Source organism: Bombus pascuorum, chromosome 9 (assembly GCF_905332965.1).
Source record: "Bombus pascuorum chromosome 9, iyBomPasc1.1, whole genome shotgun sequence".
Taxonomy (NCBI): domain Eukaryota; kingdom Metazoa; phylum Arthropoda; class Insecta; order Hymenoptera; family Apidae; genus Bombus; species Bombus pascuorum.
The window spans coordinates 6,503,745-6,527,930 of record NC_083496.1 but is presented as its reverse complement, the minus strand read 5'-3'; the positions used below and the strand labels follow the sequence as shown (position 1 = coordinate 6,527,930).

The 24,186-nt window shown below is 33.2% G+C and overlaps 2 protein-coding genes across 2 annotated transcripts; both read left to right on the top strand.

Moving 5' to 3' along the window:
* The first annotated feature begins 290 nt into the window (after positions 1 to 290).
* On the top strand, positions 291 to 2,167 carry LOC132910762 (FGFR1 oncogene partner 2 homolog). The gene is made up of 4 exons (XM_060966737.1): positions 291 to 508; positions 1,096 to 1,230; positions 1,412 to 1,663; positions 1,910 to 2,167. The coding sequence occupies exons 2-4, from the start codon at positions 1,096 to 1,098 to the stop codon at positions 2,135 to 2,137; spliced, it is 615 nt and encodes a 204-aa protein (XP_060822720.1). The 5' UTR covers positions 291 to 508; the 3' UTR covers positions 2,138 to 2,167.
* Positions 2,168 to 2,392: 225 nt separating this feature from the next.
* LOC132910737 (meiosis-specific coiled-coil domain-containing protein MEIOC-like) lies at positions 2,393 to 9,234 on the top strand. Its single transcript, XM_060966683.1, has 5 exons — positions 2,393 to 3,079; positions 3,645 to 3,767; positions 4,385 to 6,322; positions 6,398 to 6,563; positions 6,740 to 9,234. Exons 1-5 carry the CDS (start codon positions 3,014 to 3,016, stop codon positions 6,949 to 6,951), a joined length of 2,505 nt encoding a protein of 834 aa, XP_060822666.1. The 5' UTR covers positions 2,393 to 3,013; the 3' UTR covers positions 6,952 to 9,234.
* The last annotated feature ends 14,952 nt before the right edge of the window (positions 9,235 to 24,186 follow it).

The window sequence follows — 24,186 nt, the reverse complement described above, 5'->3', positions numbered from 1 at the left end:
TATAATCTAGATAATATATAATTAATAATTTATAACAGTTAGGTGCATAGAAATAAAAAATAAACAAAAAATGTTGATATGTAAATTGTGCAAATCTTTCTTACCCTGTTTGTAGCAGATTTTTAACAAAAAAATTTACCTAATACGTTACTTATGTATTTCATTAAAAAAATCATTATGATCGATACAAATTCTTAAAAAAAAGAAACAATTATGGAAAACAAAAACTTATAACTTATACTAGCTTATATGCCGTTATATATATCGTTAACTGTATATGTAAGAAATTATAACATGTAACAGTTTCCACGGTCAGTCAATGATTGGTAGACCAATGATCTTACGAAAGTGATAGAAAATAAACAAACCTGCCATACAACTGAGGAATAAGGAACAAGATATTTTCATGTGACGTTGATTTTATTCATCTACTATACAATTAAAACTGGATGAATTAATAAATAAATTCTTTTAAAATTTGTAGTATAAAGATTTTTATCGTTAAGAGGTAATTGAAAAAATATATATTTTTAAATTATCATAAAATGTATATCTTAGCTTGAATGTAAGTATAACCTATTTTATAGTAGTCGAGTTTTAATCATCTTTTCTACAAAAATGTTTACAAATATGTTTATAAGACACTGTGCTCATTAAAACTAATAGATATGATATTAAAGCCATTTAAATAGACTATTACAGCATTGCATAGAGGTTATGTACAAGCATATTAATTCTTAACGAAAATTATACTACTACGGAATTATTTTAATGTTATATTTATATAGAATATTAAGAAAAAATATAAACCTTTTTATAAATAATTTGAATTGATCAATAACAATCTATAACATGTTAATATAGAAGCTATATATAAACTTCAATAAACATATTTTGATATAAATATATACAGAATACATGAAAAGAAAATATACAAAAAAATGAATATATCTATATATATAATATATACTACATATATGTATATATATCTTAATAGTTCGATAATATTTAATAAATGTTTAATAAAACAATATAATATTTTGGTAACTAATTTGTTAAGAGCTTATATTTATATGTGCTTACATATATTCACAGATGTCATTAACTTTTCAACAAATCATATTGGATGCTAAAAAATTAGTGATTAGAATATCAGATCACGAAAATACAGCAGATAATTTAATAAGCGAAATAGAATCAGTTTGTGGTCAAATTGCTAATATGAAGCAGGTAAACAATTTATTTATATAATATAACAATTTAATCAAAAAATTCACAGATACACATAAGTAAAGTAAAAGATATTAAAGTATAATAAAATGAAAACTTGTTCTTTTAGATTTTAAACACAATTCTTTATTATAAAATTGTAAAAATTCATTTTTTATACTTTTTTTAAATGCATTTATAGTATCAAGAAGAAGTAGAGATCCTTAACACTGAGGCAAAACAGAGGCCACATATACAGTTAATCTCGGGAATACAAAGAGAGATCAAGCACTTGCAAGAATTACAAGCTGAAAATAAGGAATTGAAAAAGGCATTAGAAGACCATCACCATGCTCTTGAATTAATTATGTCTAAATACAGGCAACAGACAGCATCTTTATTGCGTCTCTGCAAAACAGATCTTTCTACATTACATAATGCAAAATATGCTAATGTAAGTATAAACGTTATACATATATTTTTAATTATACATACAATTATGTATTACATTATTGTATCAAAATGAATGCTTTTTATTATATACAATACGTTAAAATTTTAATGTTCAATAATAAAAATTTATTATTACTGATCAAAAGTCATCATACTAAATGTATGAAATTCAAGTTCATTAATTCTATTAAAATTTTTTTTATGTAGTTTATTCATACTTATGAATGATTCTTCTATGAAATTACAGATAATTACTAATCAAGCAGAAAAGATTAATGAAATGGCAGCAGTAATGAAAACTGCAGTTGCTTTGGACGAAGAAAATGAAATGAGAGAAAAAGAGGTATATAGTACTTTAAAAGAAGAAAATACTACCTTGCGAGAAATAGTTAATATTGCAAATAAGTATTGCACCTTAAATAAGGAAACTGAAGTAGATAGTAAGACTGTACAAACTGATCCAGTAGTATGCTAAAAGTTACAATTTATATTTCTCTTATATGAATTTCGTATTTTATTTATTTCATATTTTATAACATAATTAATATTAGAAAAAAGATGTATTACTTATATATAATAAAATGCGCATATTAAAAAAAGTACAATTTGAATACATTAAATTGTTTTAATGAATTTTACAAAAATATAGTTTTGAATATTGTTTCATTTAATATAAAATTGTCAAATTATTTTTTATATCATGATTTGTTAAACTTCTTATTTAAATTGCCTTTCCTCATTAATAAAACAATTGCACTTTTACGTCAAAAAATATATTTTTATTCTATGATTTAGAGTATTACAATTATGATCGTGTGACCACAGTCGTATAAGGCCGATTATATTTTATATGACTATAATTGCAACATTCGAATACTTCCTCATTTGCGCACGCGCGCAGGAAGTTTAGTAATAACAGGTACACTTTCCTAGGGGAAAGATATCTTTCCTCTGCTAGATTTCTGGAACATTTCGGGAATTTGCGTTTTATTAACTACTAGAGTATACATAATGTAAAAACTTAATAAACTTGAATTAAAAATATCGTACATTGGTGCACGGTATTTAATATTCTTATTTAACACACTTGACTGTACTATCATATGTGGTTATATACGCATATGTAGTGTATATATGTAATAACTATATAACCATAGTTTCATCTATATTCTGTTCGTGTTCTGTTCTCTCATAGTACTGTCGTTAATGTGCGTTGTGAGTTCGTGAGATGCTAGCCAGCTACGTTTAAAGAAAGCATAGATTGGTGTGGGTGTGCAACTGCTGGAAGGCAGCCGCACAAGTGAAAGGGTGATGGCAAGGAGGAGTGGTGATTTTCAGTGATCTTTAACAAATGGCTCTGTCCGAAGTGCACAATTTGGCTGCAATTATCAGCAACAATGGTTTTACTGTTAGCAAGGTAAGCAACTACGACTCCGACTTCATTTCTGAAAAAGTGACGTTCATTTTCCTTTACTGCAAAGTATAAAGTAATAATTCCAACATAACGTCCAAAAAGGCGTAATTTTGTTGTTTAAAAAATCTCATTTAGATCGATGAGAGAAGGAAACGTTTAATATGCGATATGAAGATTATGATTTTGATTATAATCATTTAATAATTTAATTGTGATAAAAACGATTCGATTTTAGTTCGTTGTCGATGTATACGATACGTAATTATGCTTATAATAGATTTTAATTTAAAATTGTTGCTTCTGAGATGAAGTCATAAATGAAAGGGTAAATTTATTCTGATGAATTTAAAGTTAGTGTTGTAATAATGGCTTTCATGTATAGAATCATGTTAATGTATTTTAATGATTGTCTTTTAACACACTAGTCTATATTATAATACTTAATAATTATGAGATTATAGGAACAGGAGTAAAGATTCATGTAACTACTAATAGTCTCATATTATTAAAATATAATAAAGGGTTTAAACTGTCTTGAGTCAAATGCAACTATTTTTTTTTTTTATAGAATAATGTGGTTGACCGCAATATCAACATGTTGGAACCACGAAACAGTTATCCAGCTGACAGATGTAATACAGAATATAATTATTGGAACTACGACTTAATGGAATGTAATACACAAAAAAATGTAAGGAACTTAAAAATAGTAACTAATTTTATATGTAAAAATTACTTTTTTATATTTGATAGTTATTTAAAAAGGTCATTTTAAATTAAAAGAAATAAACATGTAACTTACATCACATTTGAAATATTGTAAAATATTCTGTATATGTATATATTTTAGTGAGCTATATATTACTTCGTTTTAAATATTTACATTACATTACTCTATAATGCATTATATGTCTTTCTCATAAAGTGATATATTTATATGTTCAAATACAAGTATTTGAAAATAATATATTGCTTTTGTATAATATTAAGGACTTGTTCAGTTTTTAAATTAAATATTTTTACTTATCACATGTGACATATTTTACTTAGAATAACCTATATGTATACAGAAAAAAAAAATTTCATTTTATTTTATTTAAATTAAATATAAAAGTTGAACTTACATATTTATTCTTACCTATATATTATATTTGTCTATGACAAAATATTTTATATAATTTATATATTTTAGTATTATCTGTGATTAAATATAGATGTTAAATACCTTACTTGAAGATTCTTTGAAAACAATGAAAAAGATTATATTATAATACTAATTTAATCTTTTTTAATTATTTACTTATATAGATGAATGTAGAAGATGAAGATAGTCAGGATTTAAACAATCCTATGGTCAATGATTTAGTGTCAAAAATTCTTGATGATGATTCAATTGTTGGTGACAACGCTCACAATATTAGTTATAATGGCAATATTCAATATTATTCAGATACTCAATCCTGTATTATGGAAAATAGTACAGATCCTCATTTTACTATGGATCGTTTCAACATGCATTCAACATTTAATAAATTGCAGAATAATGTTTCTAATAATGTTAAACCTGAATGTAATTATAACAATCTCTGTGGAGAACTCAAAACACTGAGTCTCAATACATGTGTAGGACAAGTATCAGATCAAGGAAATTTATATAACAATGGGATTGGTGCATATCCTAATACGTATCCATCTGATTCACAATCATATGTATTACGTCCAAATAGTGAAAGTTGCTGTGTTAGTGGAAATACTATGCCTTTATGCAATGATTTATTAACAACTACAAATGAGACAAATACAAGTAAACAGTCTAACTGGACAGAAAATTTGTCAACACCAGGATGCACATCAGATCTATTTGGAAATTATCAACGAATACAAAATTGCACAAACCCAGATCTTAATTTGAACATGGCTCTAACATTGGCACTAGATTCACCTGATCCAATTACTCTGAACGAATTAGAATATCATAATAATATTGGACAGAATGGAACTGCTAATACATATAATAATCCAACACCTTCTATGCATGAATTATACAGCATGACTGCCAATAATCAAAGTTATAGACCAAGTTCAGCAATGACTGATTTGAGTATTGATTCTGGCTTTCTTTCAAATTCTCCATTACAACATTTTTCTCCAGCTGATACAAATTTGCATAATTGTTTTGGGAATAATATACAACGGAGTAATGCTAATGATTATAAGGATTTACATGACTCAAGTAGATTAAGCATGGCAAATATCTCCATACCAAATGAGCAACTTCAATTTTTGCAACAACAAGCTCGTAGCTACAAGTTAAATCAAGCTGTGGACCAAGAATTTAAACAACTAATCGACTATTATCCAAGTGTAAGCGACTTTACCACATCATCGATCAATAATTTAGACACAAACGAAAATTGTCTTACTAATAATGATTATAGAATTGATAATAATTTACTGAAAATTATCAGTCCAAAATCAAAGACTATTGAATCTAAGACATATTCACCAATTGGATTTCCAAAAAATCTAAGTTCGCGTAACACCCACCAGTCAATTGCAAAATATGGATATCACAATTATCAACATTACACTGCCAATAACGGCGAGACTTTAAAAATGTTACCACAAAGTTCCACATCTTATCAGGACTTGAAGCAGCCTAATAACACTAATACGTATAAGATGGAAGGATTTGATCTTACCAAAGAAATAGCTTTTCCTTCAGTAAGTCATTTGACTAATCAAATCGCAGGGTCTTCAGTGAACAAAGATACTTTTAATTATCTCATGAAACAACGACATCACATGCCAAGAATACAAAATAGTCCTGGTATTCCATCTGCTGATGTCCTCTTTAATTCGGGAATAGTACCAAATCCTGGTACAGTAAGATCTGGAGTATTCCCACCAGTAATGCCAGTTCCTGTACCACTTCCAGTTCCACGTCTATTTTCTGTACTCTATGGTGGAGGCCTGAGCCTTAGAAATGGAAGTGGAGCAGCTAGACGTACAGCACCTTCAAGCATATTGCACTTCAGACTAGAGCAAACTTACGAACAATTTAAACAATTAGAGAAAGAACGAAAGAAATGTGAAGCTGGGTTAGCTGCTCATTTTCCTGGCAAGAGAGTGACAAGTGCAAATAATATACCTATTCCTCGCCTTCAAGGAAATCCATCACGTGTCGATCGTTTAATCATTGATTATTTGAGGGAGCATGCACGCGTCATAACTTTGATTGCAAAGGTAATTATAAACTTTTTTACTTTCTTAGTGATAAAAATGTATTAAATAATATACGGTAATATACTCTTTAAACAGATGGAACGTTTGCGAGGGACCACGATGAATCAACGCGTACATAAAGCTATGGAGTATTGGTTAGAAGCAATAAAATTTGTCCAAGAATGTCGTAAACGAGAAATCGCAAATGCTACTAAACGCCAGAAAGAGAACCCACCGTGCATTCTTGTATACAATGATAATGGTATGTTTATAGCATATTCAATTGCATATTCAACTATAGATCTAGTTACAGCCCCATGGAATTGTAACCCATTACTTTTTGAATCTTTTTTAAAGCTTCTAAACATTGAATATTCTTGTTACTAAAGTAATAATAGAGAAAACTTTTACATTTAAACTATTGATTTATGTTTACAGATATATTAACATTGGCAGCCAGTGTCTACGAATTGACGAAGGCATCTCGATATGCAAGAACTGGTATGTATAACGCATTACAAGCTACACTATTATATGATTTGGATATAGAAAAGAAAGTCGTGGAAACTTCTAAAGATCCAGTTCTTGTGATAAAACGTAATGAAAGTCAGATAGCAGGTGACGTTGGCGATTATTCAAACTGTACCTAGCAAGATTTTGAAAGCCGCTTTTCCATTTTGTGCGACAAAACATAGATCCAGTCCAGCAGCTTTTTACTTACGTATTCTGCGTTACGTTAATGAAAAGCTTTTGCTGGCGTTTATCATAATTTTATCGCTGAGACAAAAAAATGCCGCCCACTAATTGCGAAATTTTCAAAGCATCATACGGAAAAGTACGCGTACTTGCGTCGAAATAGGAAAATCGTATGCGTGTCTACTTTTTACAAGTTAATATTATAGGAACTCCATAGTTTTCTACTGTACATATTTTTATCCTACAGTCTTGAGAGTGTCAGTTCTCGGTATACAATACTTGTGATCCAGTTATCTATCGTACATATGTCGCACTTTCAAGTGATTTTGCTTGTTCTTTGCTAATGTACTAACGAAAAGAAAACTTACGAACGTCGATATTTTTATCTTTGGGTATGTTGTCTTGCGTATTTCACATTGCCAAAGATAATCATTTCAAATTTATTGAGGATCCGATACTCGTAGAAAGGAAAAACGGAGAACAAGATTGCTCAGACGTACTAAAAGAAATACAAAAAAAGAGAAAAAGAAAAAGAGAAAAAAGGAACGTTCGCCAGAATCTCCGACTATTACTCGTTTGCGTATGTGTCATAGGCTAGATAATATAGGCTAAATTTTATCAATATATTTGTTCAGAGTGCTAGGCAGTAATTTCTTAGACTAGTTCAATGTGGCCTTCCTTAAATGTGTGACCCAGGATGTATATCAGGTAGTCAAAATACATCTCGAAAACTTCGAATATTTCGAAAAACTGAAGATGCGATGCGGCAAACTTAAATCTCAGATCGGGTGAGCTTTTCTTAATCTGTGAAATATGTGTAGCCTTTGATCTGATTCGGTATATAGATATATATATATAATAGATATATATACAACGGAAATGATGTCCATTATACTACACATAAATCTTTGTTAAAAGAGAGGACTTTTCTAACGCATACTCGCTACACGCATACACAAAAGCGTGCTCTGGCGTAACATTTACGCACAGCACATAGTCACAGTTACGTGTAAAATAAAATACAAAATATTCGTGTATATAATTACACACATATACGTGGAATATTATATATGTACGTATACCTATACGTATACATGTCTATGTGTGTACGTGCACATACCTATGTGCAAGTATACGTACAACTTGTATAAGGTATATAGAGAATTTTTAACGTGCATACGTGAGACACAAAACTATTCCTACATACTTACTACATGTACGTTCTAGGCAAGTTAATTAGCTCTATAACGGCCGACTTGCAAAGTTCAGCATTTCCTCTACTCAATATTGAGTAATCTCTTTCATACTGATGATTTGTTAAGCTCAGGATATTTTAACGTTCCAACGTGCGTACGTACAATTTCGTACGAATTCGTTTTATTATAATTTAAGCCGCGATATAATCGCGCAAGTTCGAGCTCCACGAAAGCATCGAACGTCGTTCCGTTCTACGTTCTTGAGATGCTTGAACGACGATTATTTCCGTATTCCTATGAAATTATAAAACAGGTATTCGCACAACGACGAGCAAGAGTACTCCGTATTAGAAAAAAAAGGGGGAAAAAAAGAAAATGTGAATCTATATAATGTCCAACACGTAGGGATGACGGTATGATGAGATAACGAAACTTAGGTGCAACATTTTTGCTGTCCGAAGGTCTAACTTTCTTAATATCTAAGCTGTATCAATCGGCCTGTATTGTGATTAGAAATACTCAGAAAATCGGTTGTTGGTTATCGAATATCGGTGAAGCTTTAATATAATCATCTCTGTACATATATCCGTCAACTCCCATTTAAGCTTCATTGTGTACGTAGTGATTCCCAATGATAAAAGGGGGAGAAAAACGGTGTGTTGGATTAATTTCTCCGATACTTCTATATCAATCTTAAGCAGGAGAGACATTAGTAGCGAAGTATTTAATTTAGTTTCTAGCGATAGTTGTTGTTACGAATACAATTTTCTGGCTGTCTTTGTTGCCGATCACATTAACGAAACAACGTTTCAGATTTTCCACTATATTGTTCCTCTATATTAGCGCGTTTCGCGAAATTGTTGAAGCTTTACAAAAAGATTTTATATCGGTATCGTATTTCTTCTTTGCTCGAGACCACTCGCGTATTGACTGATAATTTTATCAATTATGTCCATTTATTTTTACAAGTTGAAAGATACAAATTTGAATTTCACCGATGGAAACGTGAATTCGAAGGAAAGACTATTATGTAACGTGAAACTGAGTTTCTTGATTGTTTTAGCCACTTGGACGAACGCGTTTTCATACGGGTCGGTATCGAGGAAGCAGAAATAAAGTTTATTGACTTTACACGTAGACACAAAGTTTCAAACGATATAATTACATCGTGAATTATTAAAAGGAAGATATAGGAAGCGTCGCGTCTTCGAACTTACTGTACCGAAATGAAAGCAATCGTTCGGCTGCAAAGACAACCTTTTGACGGAGAAGGGCCCGGTACTATCCAGTCTTGCTAAAGGTGCAAGATATACATACAGACTGTTAACTCGCTTTTACATAGCGCTTACACATAATCATTGGGGACCATGTCGAGCATCGTCTCCACGTATATCAGCATATCTGAGAACCTCATTTTTCATTAACACGAAGGAACATTTGCATTTCTTCGCAACTTCGTTGTTTATCTTTCCTTCTTTGTTTCTTTCCTTCTTTCTCTATTCCTCTTTTCTTCCTCACTTATTCGTTTAATTTCATTTAATTTCAGAAGTGGGCAGTACGTGAATTTAAAACCCATTACCTTTACGTTGATACTTTTTCGTTTATGTTTCACTTTGTCCCCTGCCTTTTCTTCCCTTCTCTGAAAACGATGAAGGCGACGTGAGCACCGAAGGAGAGACGCGCGTGGTCTGGAAGAGAGTCACACGGCGACGTTCGCTCTCTTCTTTTTTCTTTTCCATTTCAAGAATCAAACGAGACAAACGATGAAACACGTGTCCGGGAACGTGTCGAAAGTATAGTCTTAGCGAAAATTTAACGGGAACGTAAGAAAGAAAAAAGAAAAAAATACGAAAAATATATGTCTTTGTTAGGGTAAGGTAGATTACCGAATGGCTCATTAAAAAAAAAAGTTCGTACAATGAAAAAAGAAAAAGATTACTTTTGCTTGCGTTATGTACATCCAAGAACGTGATAAAGGGAAACGAGTTCTTATAGCTCTGTACGTTGTATGGTTTAGGCTGAAGAAGAAAGCAAGCAGTGCTTTACAGAATTTCCTTCCGCATTTGTCAACGTGTTTATATTGTAACTGTGATATATATAATGCCAATTTGTACATAACTTAACGCTGAGGAACTTACTATTGCGGTAAGAACACGACGAACGCAGTCAACTCTTGTTAGTTTCTTCTTCTTTTTAACGTCGACGTTTCTTTTCTGTTCTCGACATTTTCGCTTCAGCCAGTTGCTTTTACCGCTGTTCTACGCTATAACTTGGAATGTGATATCGATAGATAAATATACACGTCCAATTATAACTGTAAGGTATTGGCTAGAAACATTCTCTTCGAAAAATTCTGAAACCATCGAGATATACATTGGCGATATTCGCGCTCATATCGCGAATCGTTTTTTAATAAGTGTTTCATTTAACATTTAACCCATGGTACTTAGCCAGAACAATTGCCAATATCGTGCAATCATCCGAATTATCTATGCTAGTACACTCGATCTCTTCAAAGGCTTCTTGTAGCTTTCGCGATATAACTTTTCTCGCTATTTCTTCTAGTCTAAAAAACGTTACGTGATAACCCATTTTATTTTTTTTAAATATTCATGTTCGACTTCGGTTTGCATTTTATCAACGTTTCAATTTGTCAATGAGTAAGACAGTAAAATGTCCATTATCTGAACTAAGTACAGGAGATAAAAGCGTTTGGAAAAATAAATATTCACAGAATGAAATAATCAGTATTTAGCATACCGGTTTGCGTATTATCGTTAAGATAAAGTTGTAATTTGTATATTCGATATAAAACTCAATTCTAAAGGTTTCGGACAGAATTAAAAAGTATGAAACTTATGAATCTTAAACGTTTATTTGGTTCAACGTACATTTACTTTTCTCATCGTCAAAACGATCTAATAAAAGTCCTTTTTTCAAGGACTAAACGTTCTTTCTATCGAAAATATGAATACCGTGGCACATAATTGATTCGCGTTTTGATAATTTAAAATATTTTGAAAGATAACTTCGAATATTCGTAAGAGAATGTTTAGACAAAGGAAATTCTACTGTACACAATCATTATCTTTTGCCATTTCTATTGCGATATCTATCTTAATTTCTAACGCATACGTAATTCATAGAAAGCTATTAACGTGAAAGGATAATAATACGATATAAATAATGATTATGTTATTTTTCACGTTGTTCAGCATACTGCATTGTTCGTCGCGGAAACATTGGAATCTCGTTAATCGTAATACAGAGAAGCGGATGCTTTTTATCAAAATTCTGTAAAATCATAGGAAATCTCTTGCCAGCTGCAACTTCTTCAAACGTTGCGGATGAATTTCACTTGCATAGAAAAAGGAGAATAGAAGAGATCACGTAAGAAAAAGTAGCGCCATTTGCATTCGTCCAGCTTCTTCTATGCGTGTACAACTTCTGTTTTCTTCTTCCTGTTGGAAAAGAACACGAATGAAGCTTTCTCTCGCGTGAAGTTACATATTATATATATACATATTATATGTGCATGCGCACGTATTCAGTGATTACCTCGTATCATATTTACCTTACGCAGCATCATTAAGAATAGGAACACTATCTGTACAGATACGTGTTTGACAATCCTATTTAAATTTGCATGTGATATTATAAACTACCTATAATAGCTAAATATATATGTATTCACCGCGTGTACGTGTACTGGTACAGGTTGTTTCACTGATACCGCTAATGATACTTTTCTTTCAAATGAACTTTTGTTCCATTGAACTTTCGACCGTAAACGTCTGAGTTGATTCTGATTGAAATAGTCGGTGAAATTTCGGTATGTTGAACGCTTGTTTATATCGTAAAGAAAATAATCGAATTTTTATAAATTGAGATTATTTCCGATTCGGATAATCGGTTTGTGCGTTTTAATTAACACGTGTTGTAATTAAGAAATAAAAAGAAATCGTATGAAAAAGCAGGTTTTATCGGGTTAGTTGCATACTGGTACAAGTATGTCTGATAATATACTGTCTGTTTCTCCTTGCTACCTGATCTCTTGCCAGTCTTCTCTTACAACATTAGGTCTTCTCACGCTGCTATATTTTGCAGTTTTGTACATACTTGTACTTTATCTAACGTTGATATTATTTACTGAATAATTCGATGTGTCGTAAAAGCTAAAATTACGTTCTAAGTAATGAAAGGTATGCGTGTGTATGCGTGTATGTGCGTGTGTATAAAATTAGCGAAACATCCTGTACATTCCGTATATGTACGTTCACATGCTCGTGTATGTGACTATACAACTAATTTTGCGAACGCTCACGAGGCAACAAGGAGTTACATAGGAAAAGTCTTAATCGTCCATACAGAGATGTATATAAAGCAGACAAAGTAATAACGAAGAAAAGTAGACAAGAAACCGACCAATGTTTAACTCACGAGACTCTCAAGACGTTAAGTGGGTATTCATAAGACTCAACTATTTCTTTGCCGATAGATACATAGGACGTTAATAGCGAAATCGTTCCGCTTATATTGGGATAATATTCCCCAAAATTCCGAATGATAATTAGGATCGGTACAGGGTCCGGATAATTCATTTTCAATCGTATAAGTAATTGCTAGACGAATTAGCTTAGCGCGCAACACTAGACAGTGTTTAATTTCGTTTATTACGTATTTTGTACGACTGATATCGGGATCAATATCAATTTTTGTGTTCAATTTTTTTCTTTTTTCTTTCTTTCAAACGTACAATTCAATTTTATTTATAATTTGATGTGATTCATCTTCGATTGTCTAATTTCGAGATACACTCCGAAAACGCGTGTTCTACGATCTTTTTTTATGTTACTATTCCTCGTTTGATTAGAATTTCGAAATAGAACCGGCAATATTAAATATCGTTATTACCTTCGATTTTCAATTTTTTAATATACAATTTTCACTTATCGAATTTGCGATTGCATTTCCCTTCCCCTTCAAGCTTATTCCACACGCTTACTTTAATCTCGAATAGTATTCATTTCATTCATTGCTAACGTTTAAACAAGAAGTTGTCGAACAACTAGCCATTTTTCCTTTGAAATTGTTTTCACTGCCAAAATTGCTTTGATTTCTTTGTGATTATTTTTCTATTGTAAGAAAGATACTCGTACAGTCATGTTCACGTACTTTTGGATCTAGAGCTTTTTCATATATTTTTGGCTATAACAACTTATTTGTAAAAATCTAAAACGCTGGAAAAAATTCCGATTTCATGCCTTTCTGTCAATTTGGAATTATTCTTTCACAATTGATTTTAGTTTGCTGCAAATCTATCTTCGGAAATAGATTTCTATTGCTGAGATCTCGAATAACGTAACTCTCGAAAACCGGAATTATTTCACCTCGGATTGCCTATCGTTTTCTTAAATCTGACACGTGCTACACTGTGACCATGGCACAAAACGTATATCGACGAGATCAATAAGCAGCACACGCCAAAATTGACGTGTCGCTGTTTTCATATATTTCCTGAGGCAAATAGTAAACTTGTTAATCTGATATTTATGTATTTTACAACACTCGTTTCTTTGCTATTTTTTACTTATACCTTACTATACATATACTTCTATTCTTTATCCTAATACTATAAAATAACTTTGAAGTGTTCAAGCATCTCGTTAATTTGCGTACTTCGATAGACACGGAACATTATTGGGTAATTTTATAAGAATTTCTAGCTACGTTTTTTAATAGGATAAATATATTAAGTTTAATAGATATTATAAACGATATTAAATACTGTCTCGAGCTAATATTTGTATTTTCAAGCGTGTAGATTTTTATTTCAGAGTAGCCAGAGTCAGTTGGTCCAGGTCATTCCAATTGGCGAGTGTCAATTACTTTGCACTTGTTAGTCTTCGTTTCGTTCTCGATTCGTTGTAGCATTCGTCAGTGCACGAATTGCCTGAACGTTAACTCTTATCCACATTTATTCTATGAATATCACGGTGTTTAGTTCCACGTGAAATTGAATTAAGTTCCCATATAATTCGATTAAAATAGTTCGATATATAGTCAATAAAGGTGTCGCGGTTATCAATCGCTGAGCAATTTACACCATTGATTAATAATACGATAGTAATCGACCAATAGAACAATTTCGCCATGGAAAACATTTAACTGTTTGGCACTAATGGAAACGCGATGCGTTCAAAACTACCCATTCCTACAAAGTGAACATGTATGCCTAAGATATACACACACTTACGTAACGTGGATAAATTATGGGTATTTGCCCATTTAAAAGGCAATATTTTTCTTGGAACGATCCTCGATCGTATATAGACGGAATGCTATTGATAGTATTTGTACGATAGTTAACGATTTTTATCGCGTACCTTCGAACGCCAGTACAACTTCAGAGGAACTTCAAAGATGGTGCAAAGAATCGTATATACTTAATAATTACCGTGACAACAGTTTCGTTTTTCTATGTAATCTTCGACAATGCATACGTTTTAACGATCGTGTAAAATTCAACTTAATCGTAATCTGTAATTTTCTGTCTCTATGAAGAGTGTGCGTTACATAGCAGATTCGATTTTGTTTCGAATATCATTAATTTCTTTTACTACGATTTTCCCAATCAAATTATTTCCACACGATCGATAAAGTATTAAAATTTACGAGAAAAACTATCGAGCTTGTGAAAACGTATTAAAATCTATCTAAAATCTCAAAGTTTTATCATCAGCACGTTGAATAGATAATCATTCTTCGTGACCGGGATCGTTGTTAATGATACATTAACGACTCATTAGTACGTATTAGCTTCTGTAATAAAGTCAACATCCTCAAGAATATCTGCAATATCTTGCATACCTATATTTTCTGTTTTATCCCATTACTCGTTAGAGCGATCGGTATGATCTTTCGGTTTTCTGGTTCTACTGGCGCTCATGATTTTCAAGTAGAAACTGTATTACAAAACACAAATATCTAAAGTAAGAATGATTGTATTAAATTAAGAAAGAGATTTCTAAATCGTATTATACACACTACCGTCACGTCAGCGGAGAGAGGATGGCGATTTCGCAAGTTGAGGATTGTCGTTATAGGTAACGAAGCTTCAGTTAGTTCCGAGTTAAGAGTTACTTAATTTCGGAATATTTCGTTTTAATTTGCATTCTATGTCTCGCGCGATAAATACGATCGTCGATCGTGTTCGTCGCCTTTCTATCTCGTAAATTAAAATAATACTCGAAAATTAAGTAAAGTAAATCGATGGAAACTCTTGTGGACCTCCCAAATCCCAATGATTCCAATCAAGAGTTAAATTAAAAATCTGTAAAATATCGAAACAAGGGAAAAGATAACGACAAGTATGTAATAACAAGTTCAATATGCAATAAGTGTACGTTCAAAGAAAAAGATACTAATATAGAGGAAAAAAAAAAGAAATTGTACGTAGGTAACATAGTATTGGAGGATGTATTGTTCGTGTTAGAATGACTAGCTCTGTCGAAGCCTCTGTATTTAATATCGGTGTGACTTTACCTTTCTTTGATATCCAATAAAGAAAGAGGTGGTTCTACTACAGCTTAGAACGTTTCTAATATTAGGTGTGACAAACTAGCGATAGGTAGAAGCCTAGAAGCTTCCTAAGAGCTTGACTCGATAAGTTCGAGGTGCTGGAACTTTCAAATATTCTTGAAAGCCGCGAATTTAGTGGATTCGAAAATTGACTTCGCTCTCGACTACATTGTTTGAGAGACTTTGAGAGGACGATGCGTCCCTTTCCTTGCAACTTTTTCGTAGTTTTTATTATTATATCTAGATAAACATAGAGGCCTATCGCGTGTGCAACTTGTTTCGAAATTATTAGTATAGATTGCCGATATAAGGCAATATACCTTTCGAGAAAGGTTGCTATGGAGAGCGAGTAAAAAGTATTTATTTCTTATAGGTATGTCGTTAACACGTATCTATTTCTCTCTCTATCTTCCTTTACCGTCTTTCATAATTTATCAAAAATGTGGTCGAAATTGAATACTTAATATACTGTTTTTTAAATTATATAATCGAACAAATATTTTATTGAGATAAATAAATCTTTGGAAACAATGATAATTGTATTGTATATTATATAACAATACATCGATAATTACATTATGCGATAATGTAATTAAAGGTAAATAAATCGGTGGGAAGATTAAGTTGACCTACGAACTTATTGACGTTGAAAAATTTTCTTACGTAAACCTTTTTACATAGTCAATCTGTACTTATAATTCGAAGCCTCGGTGCAAACTTCTAGCGTATTTGTGCTTTTGCTACTATCTTCCTATCCGTCAGTCGGTAACTTAGTAATAATTTAGTAATAATAACGTTAAGTCATTGTTTAGCGGCTAGCGACTCAGAAACGTTTTTATCGAATGTTTGTACGATTTGTACGATTGATTCCATTCGAAACCTACACTCGATCGTATCGAACTCTCGAAATCTGAAACTACATGTCTCACGCGTTCATCCACTCGAACAAACAACTTCTCTAGTGCAGTAATTGAAGCACATGTGTATGTATAAAAAAAGCATTATCTTATCTCGGAGATCGATAAAATATTCAGTTCGAGAACCGACTAATCCACGGTAACAGCAATTTCGTATTTTTCGAATTAACGACTGTAAATCGTTCTATCAGAAGATATCGATGAGCTCTTATAAACTCGATCGTATAGAATTACTCGATTGATGAAATATCAATATCGAACGTCGTGTTATCGATATGAAAAATAGATAGACTCGAGGAGCAAACGTCGAGAACTTACGTACGAGTATTTCTGATACTATGAAAAGTCAAGGACCGTAGGGAACACATATAATCACAAAGATACAGAGAGAATCTGTAATTCCTGATTAGGGAAGAAGGTAGTAAAGTTTAGTTACTTCGATGTTAGCGATAGTTCGCAAAGATTCGAAAGAGATAATAGGCGAGTAGAGTTGTGAACGAGAAGACGAAATCGATAATTAGTAACGATTAGTAAACGATTAATAGATAAATAACATATTACACGTACATATGCATATACATATATGTGGACATTTACGTGAGTAATTCGTAGTAAAACGTCGAAAACTGACGATTAGATAAATTAGATGATATTTGTACGCGTGTACAAGGAAAGGAAAATTTGTGAAATTCGAAATAGCCGGTGAACACGGCGTTTAGAGAAATTTCGCTGGTAGGAGACAAATCTTAGATATCGTTTAGTATTCGATGTCAAACCTCTGGCGAGGTTCGCTACTTTGCCGCTGATACTCGAATCACTTTTTGCTCGTTAATGCATCTATTATCGAGAACTCTTTGGAGATTATCGACGCTGACGAGCAACGATGGGTTAGTTCAAATTCTTAGCATAATTCTCCGCTAATCCTAGACGCGTATACTATAATTTTTTATTCGTGCAATACGCGTCGATGGGGGTGGTGCGTTTAATTGTAAATAATCTGAGCGATCTTTTTTCAACGATTTTCTCGTTCGAGAGAACGTTAAAAAAAATGAAATTACGCGACAATTACACGCGTATCGTCAACGATCCTTCCTCGTTTCTTTTTCGTTTGTCCCTTTGATTTTATCGCCTGTGGTATTCTTTTTTTCTTTTTTGTTTGTCTCTTTTACTTTTTACTTTTTTTAATATATATATCAACTTAACTTAAGGATTTCATATTTACGATAATTCGTAGAATAATTCCTTGATAGGATATCGTATTATTATCGATCAAAGAAACACGTTAAAACTGAAATATTTTCCTTCGTTTTCGTTGCTTAACGACAATGAACAAAAGGGAAATACGTTTCGCATCTTTCCGATGTTTCAAACGCATTTTGCCAAAGTTTTATTCCTGCTTTCCTTCGTTAATCGATTTAGCTAATTTACTGTATTTAATCAGTATAGGTAATTATAGTAGAAAAGTTATATTTATTTTCCTTTCGATTATACCAGCAATGATTGTTCTAACGTTGTTTGCGCACCGTAACACGTCACATATCGATGATTGATGACGAGTGTCAGCGTTATCTTGCCAGTAGGTTGATGATTAACATAATTCTACTTGTTTCGCGTTGAACAAAAAAAAAAAAAAGAAAAAAAAGAAAAACAGAAGAAAAAGGAAGGAAACAAGTAAAACGCAATCGTTGAGAATCACTCGTGTCGTTAAAAGGAGATATCACAACTATTGATAGATTTAATGCAAATGGATAATTATATATCTTCTTGTCTATGGGGTCGGGGCTAAACGATAAATAGAAGACGATTCAGAAAATTCGTTTCTTTCTTTCGTTGAACGTATTGCAAAAGAACATTGTCCGCGTAGTAACTCTAGAAAGTTTTCTAGCTTAATAATGCTTTCGCGTAAGCGAAGATAATATTCTATTCCAACGCGTTCGACGTTATTGTCCGAAGAAACGAATTTTTCAATTTCACGTTTTCTCTTCGCTTTCGAGCTACTATCGCGAGATACTAGCTTTACATGATGTATATGTATATATGATGGACAAACAGAGAAAAAGAACAAAATGGACACAATCGTATGCAAAATTGCATAAGTGGTAAGAGCAGTGAAGAATTGTCGCTTTCGCCGCTAATATCTAAACTGTGGATCGCTGCTACGGATCCTCAATCAAATTCAGCGATCGAATGTCGCAATCATCGGTACGCTTCAGTGTCCAGGAAAATGAAAAACGAGGGGGGAGTGGGGAAATGAAAAAAAAAAGAGAAGACAGAGGAGGAAACGTATACAATAAAAGCAGCGTTGTATCGCAGATGTTTAGAATGTTCAGCGAGTAATTTAGATCGCAGGTTGAAAGTTCTCAGGGAAATGCAACCAGAAGAGAGGCACGTAAGCGTAAGAAATGCTCGGCCTGATCGATATTCTTTCCTGGTGCTGACGAAGGATCTCGATAATTTGAGAAAATCTCGATGAAAATGCGATGAGGCGGCTGTTACTGAAATTTTAATGAAAACGAAAACAATTCCACGTAACTGAGTCATCGATGCAAAAATCAATTCTCGGAACGTTCTTCGTATCCTGAGTTTTTCCACCTTGGTAATTTTTGGTGGCACCAGAATGAGACGTTCCACGAGCAACGAACGTTGATACCAACGGGAGAACCGATATTCTTGGTCCTAACGCTCTCTACTATATCATTGCCTCGTTATTTGTCATTGCTGCTCTTTTCTACTTTTTTATATTTTAGATGGTTTACACGGTAGAACACATTTTGTACGTTGTAATATTTCTTAACGGTTACACAAGAGCGATCGAGACTACGTAAACCGAGGATAATTACGAGAGACATAAAACATTCTGTTTCCACGACACGATTTCTCATAACGAATTGTCGAGATCCTTCGGGATCCAGCTTTTCGCCGTCTCATCGAACGAGAAAAGGAAGTGCGATCTCGTGGCCATCATATTATACGCGTAGGTTCGTTCGTTCGTACGAAGACAATCGTTTTACTTCGAAAAGTAAAAAGAAAAAAAGAAAAAAAGACAAAAAAGAAAACAAAAAAAAAAGGTATTCCAAACTTCAGGGTAACGGGTCAACGATGGTCGAGTATTATCGAGAAATTAAACAAATAATGAAAGAGAGATAATAATTAAACAAATAATAAAGATGAAGTCTAAATAAACATCGACATCGCGAAGAGAATACTGCTTGGTTTGCGGACCATTAAATACCAAATACTATACAACGATCGCGTTACAATAGTTATTTAACATAGATTTGGAACGCTAGGGAGGATAGCGACGGGAACGGTTGAAGACGATTTCTCCTTCATCGGAATAAAGTCTACTTCGACGAGGAAGCGTGATCGAAATCCAAACGCGGGATTTCTTTACCGTTTTTGCGGTTGTCGGTTAGTAAATTTGATTGAGGACGTCATTTGTAAGGAATCACCTATAGATTCGTGTGCGTTTCTCTAGTGATAACTCGAAGATCGATTAGCTTTTTCTTACTAGCACATTTTTTGGTAATAACGATCAAGGTAGAAACGAGAGAGAAAGAGAGAAACAGAGAGAGAATGCGAGTTCGGTCTTAGAAAACTTGTCGCGCAAGTCGATCCTGGATACTGTTACAGACGTACGGCTTGGAGGGTTGTTTTTTTTTTTTTTAAGAAAAAGAACTTGACCTTTTACACGGCTGCAGAAGTTCCTCGATCGCGAAAGAAGACTTCAATTCAGTTTTTCGTTTCTTCTATTTTCCTCCGTTCGAACCTAAGCGAAAGAAAGAATTTCCCTTTTCATCGCCGCTTATAAGATTCTTGTACTTCTGACTGTTTCTAAAGGATCGCAAATCCGGTATCGACGCTCTTGAAGAAGAATTTTGAGTGTCTTATTTTTAGGCGTACGTTTCAGAAAGGTTGGGCAAAAATTTCGGCATAAATGCGTAAGTCGGAGCGCGAAAGGAAGAATTTATGTAAATATATGTGCATGAAGCAATATCGAAGTACTTTGGAAGTGTTTCGCGTAAGTTCCGATACACGCGTACACGCTATTTTACTATCAGTTACCATAAGATATTCGGAGTCGCTTAAAGATGTTTAAAGGACCGAAATAAGCACAAATATTTTTACTAATCCCTTGTTTTTATTTTATCTACTATTAACATTATTACTATTTTATTTCTTTTTCGCTACAGTCTCGCTATTTCGATGTTTGCAATATTTGATTTTAATGCTACGTTAAATTATATTTATAAAGATTAAAGTATTTCTATGAACGTATTTTTTCATTTTAACACGTACAACATGTAAAAGTGATTTACAATTTTCGTCCAACTTTTTTGAAACGTCTCGCATAGAGGAATAATTATTTTTCGCGTAACGATCTCAGTGATTTTTATTAGGTACGAAAAATTTCACTCGATCACTACACTAGTCTATCATTGCTTACGTAGCTTCCATAGGCCGAAATACAGAGCTCGATTTTATCGTGTTTCGAACATATCGGAAAATCCTCGGAATTCGCGTGCTATCAAGGTCGCACTTTGCTCGTGAAGCATCGCATAATCTCGTGTCACTTGCCATGAAGAAAAGAAATACGCAGCAGGTGCAGAACGTTTCGGGTCTAATTATTTGCTCACGCGCGTATGTACACGCGGCAGACGTTTACTATTCGCCTGCGATTCCATTACGAAGGATACTCGTCGAATTTTGAACGTCTCGCGTGGTACACGTGGATACGTATCACAGACAGAAACAAAGTGCAGATCCCATCGGACATATTTTGTCATGACGTTCGATCATAGAACGCGAATCTATGCTTCGATGTACAAGCCCCGAGCGATTAGGATTATGTCGAGCCGTTACACTTAAATAGCGAATTCTGCTATCTCGCGCGGTGCTTAAAATTTGACTGAACATTAACATTGCGTCCATGTGTATCAAATTTTAAGCAAACAAAGTATCACAACGTATGTAGATAATATCGCGGATGAAATTAAACGAAAATAAAAAAAAATAAGAGAGAGAAAGATATGTAATGGAAAAATATATAAGTGTGGTGGAACGAAGAGATGGTAAAAGATGAAAAATAAAAAAAAGAAAGAACAGTGCTCAAATCTTAAATGGCTATGCGTCTCGGCGTGCATCTTTTTAACAAGTCATGCGTGCAGAACATTATACATTCACACATATACACACACGTACGTACATACATACATACACTAAAGACTGTAGAGATTCTTGAAAAAAAACGACGGTAACTCTCACCTTCTGTAAACTGCACAAAATAATTTTTTACGGATGCATTAATATTCGTGTAAATGTATTGTTATTTACGACAATGCCACCGATTCGCAAAATGCGAGAAAGAGGAGGAAAAAGAAAAGATATGTTCATTCACTTTCGTCGTCGTTTTTTCGCAAGCGATCGTGTACGTTTGCCTATACTCGATGAATCTTTATATTCGTTACGCTTAACTCGTATCAACGTTGTGTTACTCTACGACTGTTTTTTAAAAGAGAAAAGGTTCGTGTCAGGAGACTAATTGCGATAAAGTACACTATATACTGCCGGAAAAAAAAAGAGAGAATCATTAACCGAGGTATATCATCGTTAATTTTAGCCCAAGCGATGACGCTCGATTCGCAGACATTGTATGGGACGAATTAGAACAATGGTACAATAAAGGTGGTTTTTACTAGAATTCCATTACAAATTTCTTATTTGTGTTCCTGAAATCTCTCGGATAATCGATTAAATCTCAACTGAAGCGTTTTTGATTGATATTATTTCCCGATATTGCTTGCAGATTCGGATATTTTCATATTACTCGAGAAAGCATTTTTTAACGACTTTTTTAAATGTCATTTACTAACATACGGTTCTTCTTCTTTCTTTTTTTTATTGCGTACATATAAACAATTTAAAAACCGGAATACACCATTGAGACCTTCAAAGCGACAAACGGAAAAAAATCTTATAAATATTAAAAGGAAGAAAAAGAAAAAGAAGAAACAATTTGACCAATTTTTAATATCAACGCGTACGCTTTTACTTGCGCATCGATTAGTTTCGTAATTTTCCGTTTGCGTTTGAGCTTATTTCTCTCGTATTATTTTACGTGTGACAAAACGAAAACAAAAGGTTTGCTCGAATCGAAGATGAGACAACGGCAATAATAATGATTGGCGCACGTGTCGTGTCTGATCGACTCTCTAGCTTGTTCGTTTGTTCAACTTCTTCGATGCTTTTGGGCTGTGATTTTACAACGCTAATAACCCAAAAAGGTCGCACTATTTATTCTCAAGTGAAACTGAATCGACAATCCAACTAAACCAGAGAGAACTTTTAAGGACTTTAAAACAACGTTTTCTTATTAGCCCTTTCTTCGACGTTTAGACAAGAGAATTCTTCGGCATCCTTTAACTTAAGCGCCAGTGAATAGATGTTTACCGCGATAACGTGGATCGTACAGTTTTTCGGGTAAACGTAATATTATATGGATGATGGTGAAAAAATTTCTCGGAATGAGAGAAAAAAGGGACGTTGCAAAATATAAAGGAAAAGAACGAGGGCCAGAACAGAGAAGCAAATAGCGTAACAGATGCGTGAGCTTGGATATGAGAGAGAAGGAAAGAAAATTAAATCTGTCGTTCTTAGTGTTTTTTATATATATATTATATATGTTTACGTTTCAATGTACACTACGAATCGTATTAATGATACGTATATGATAATATAACAATAATATATATTATATACATATATATATTATATATATATATATGAATGATATATCGTTAAATGGGCTGTGGTAGAAACCTTTATATACTTTATACACCAGACGAGTCGGATCCTCTTGTTTCGTTTGTCTTTCGAGAGAAATGAACAATTACTGACTATAACGGAAGGAAATACAAAGGGAAAAAACAAGAACGAAACGAACAAAATGATCGAAAAGTATAGATAGAGGCAAGACGTATATGTGCACACGAGAAAGAGAAAGAAAAAGAGAGATACGGCATCATTTTACAAAGACGCTTCAGTCGTTTGAGTGCGTAGCCACTTGTCCTATATTCTGTCACACAACGATTACCTTGCACAAAATGTACCTAATTATACTTAAATAGTAGGATCCGTCTTAATGATTGTCAATAATATTGTACCTACCGTACCCGTGGACACGGGCAAATTATGATATTAGACTTTAAGGCTGTAAGGCGTAACTACGATTAGATAGAAAACCCAGTCGCTAAACAAACTGTATAACTGTGATGCACCTGCTTCGAAGGAAACGCCTCGAATTCTGTAACGAGTATAAATGCAGAATGCTAGTTTTCGTACTTAGTAAAAAATATTATTGCGATGCCCATTGTTTTAGGTCTTTCCTTTCCCCTCTCCTTCGAAACTGTATTTCCTTTCTTTTGTACTAGTTTAATTTCAAGAGACAGACGTTGTTTCTAATGGAAACTGTTTGACCAGTAACTACTTATAGCAT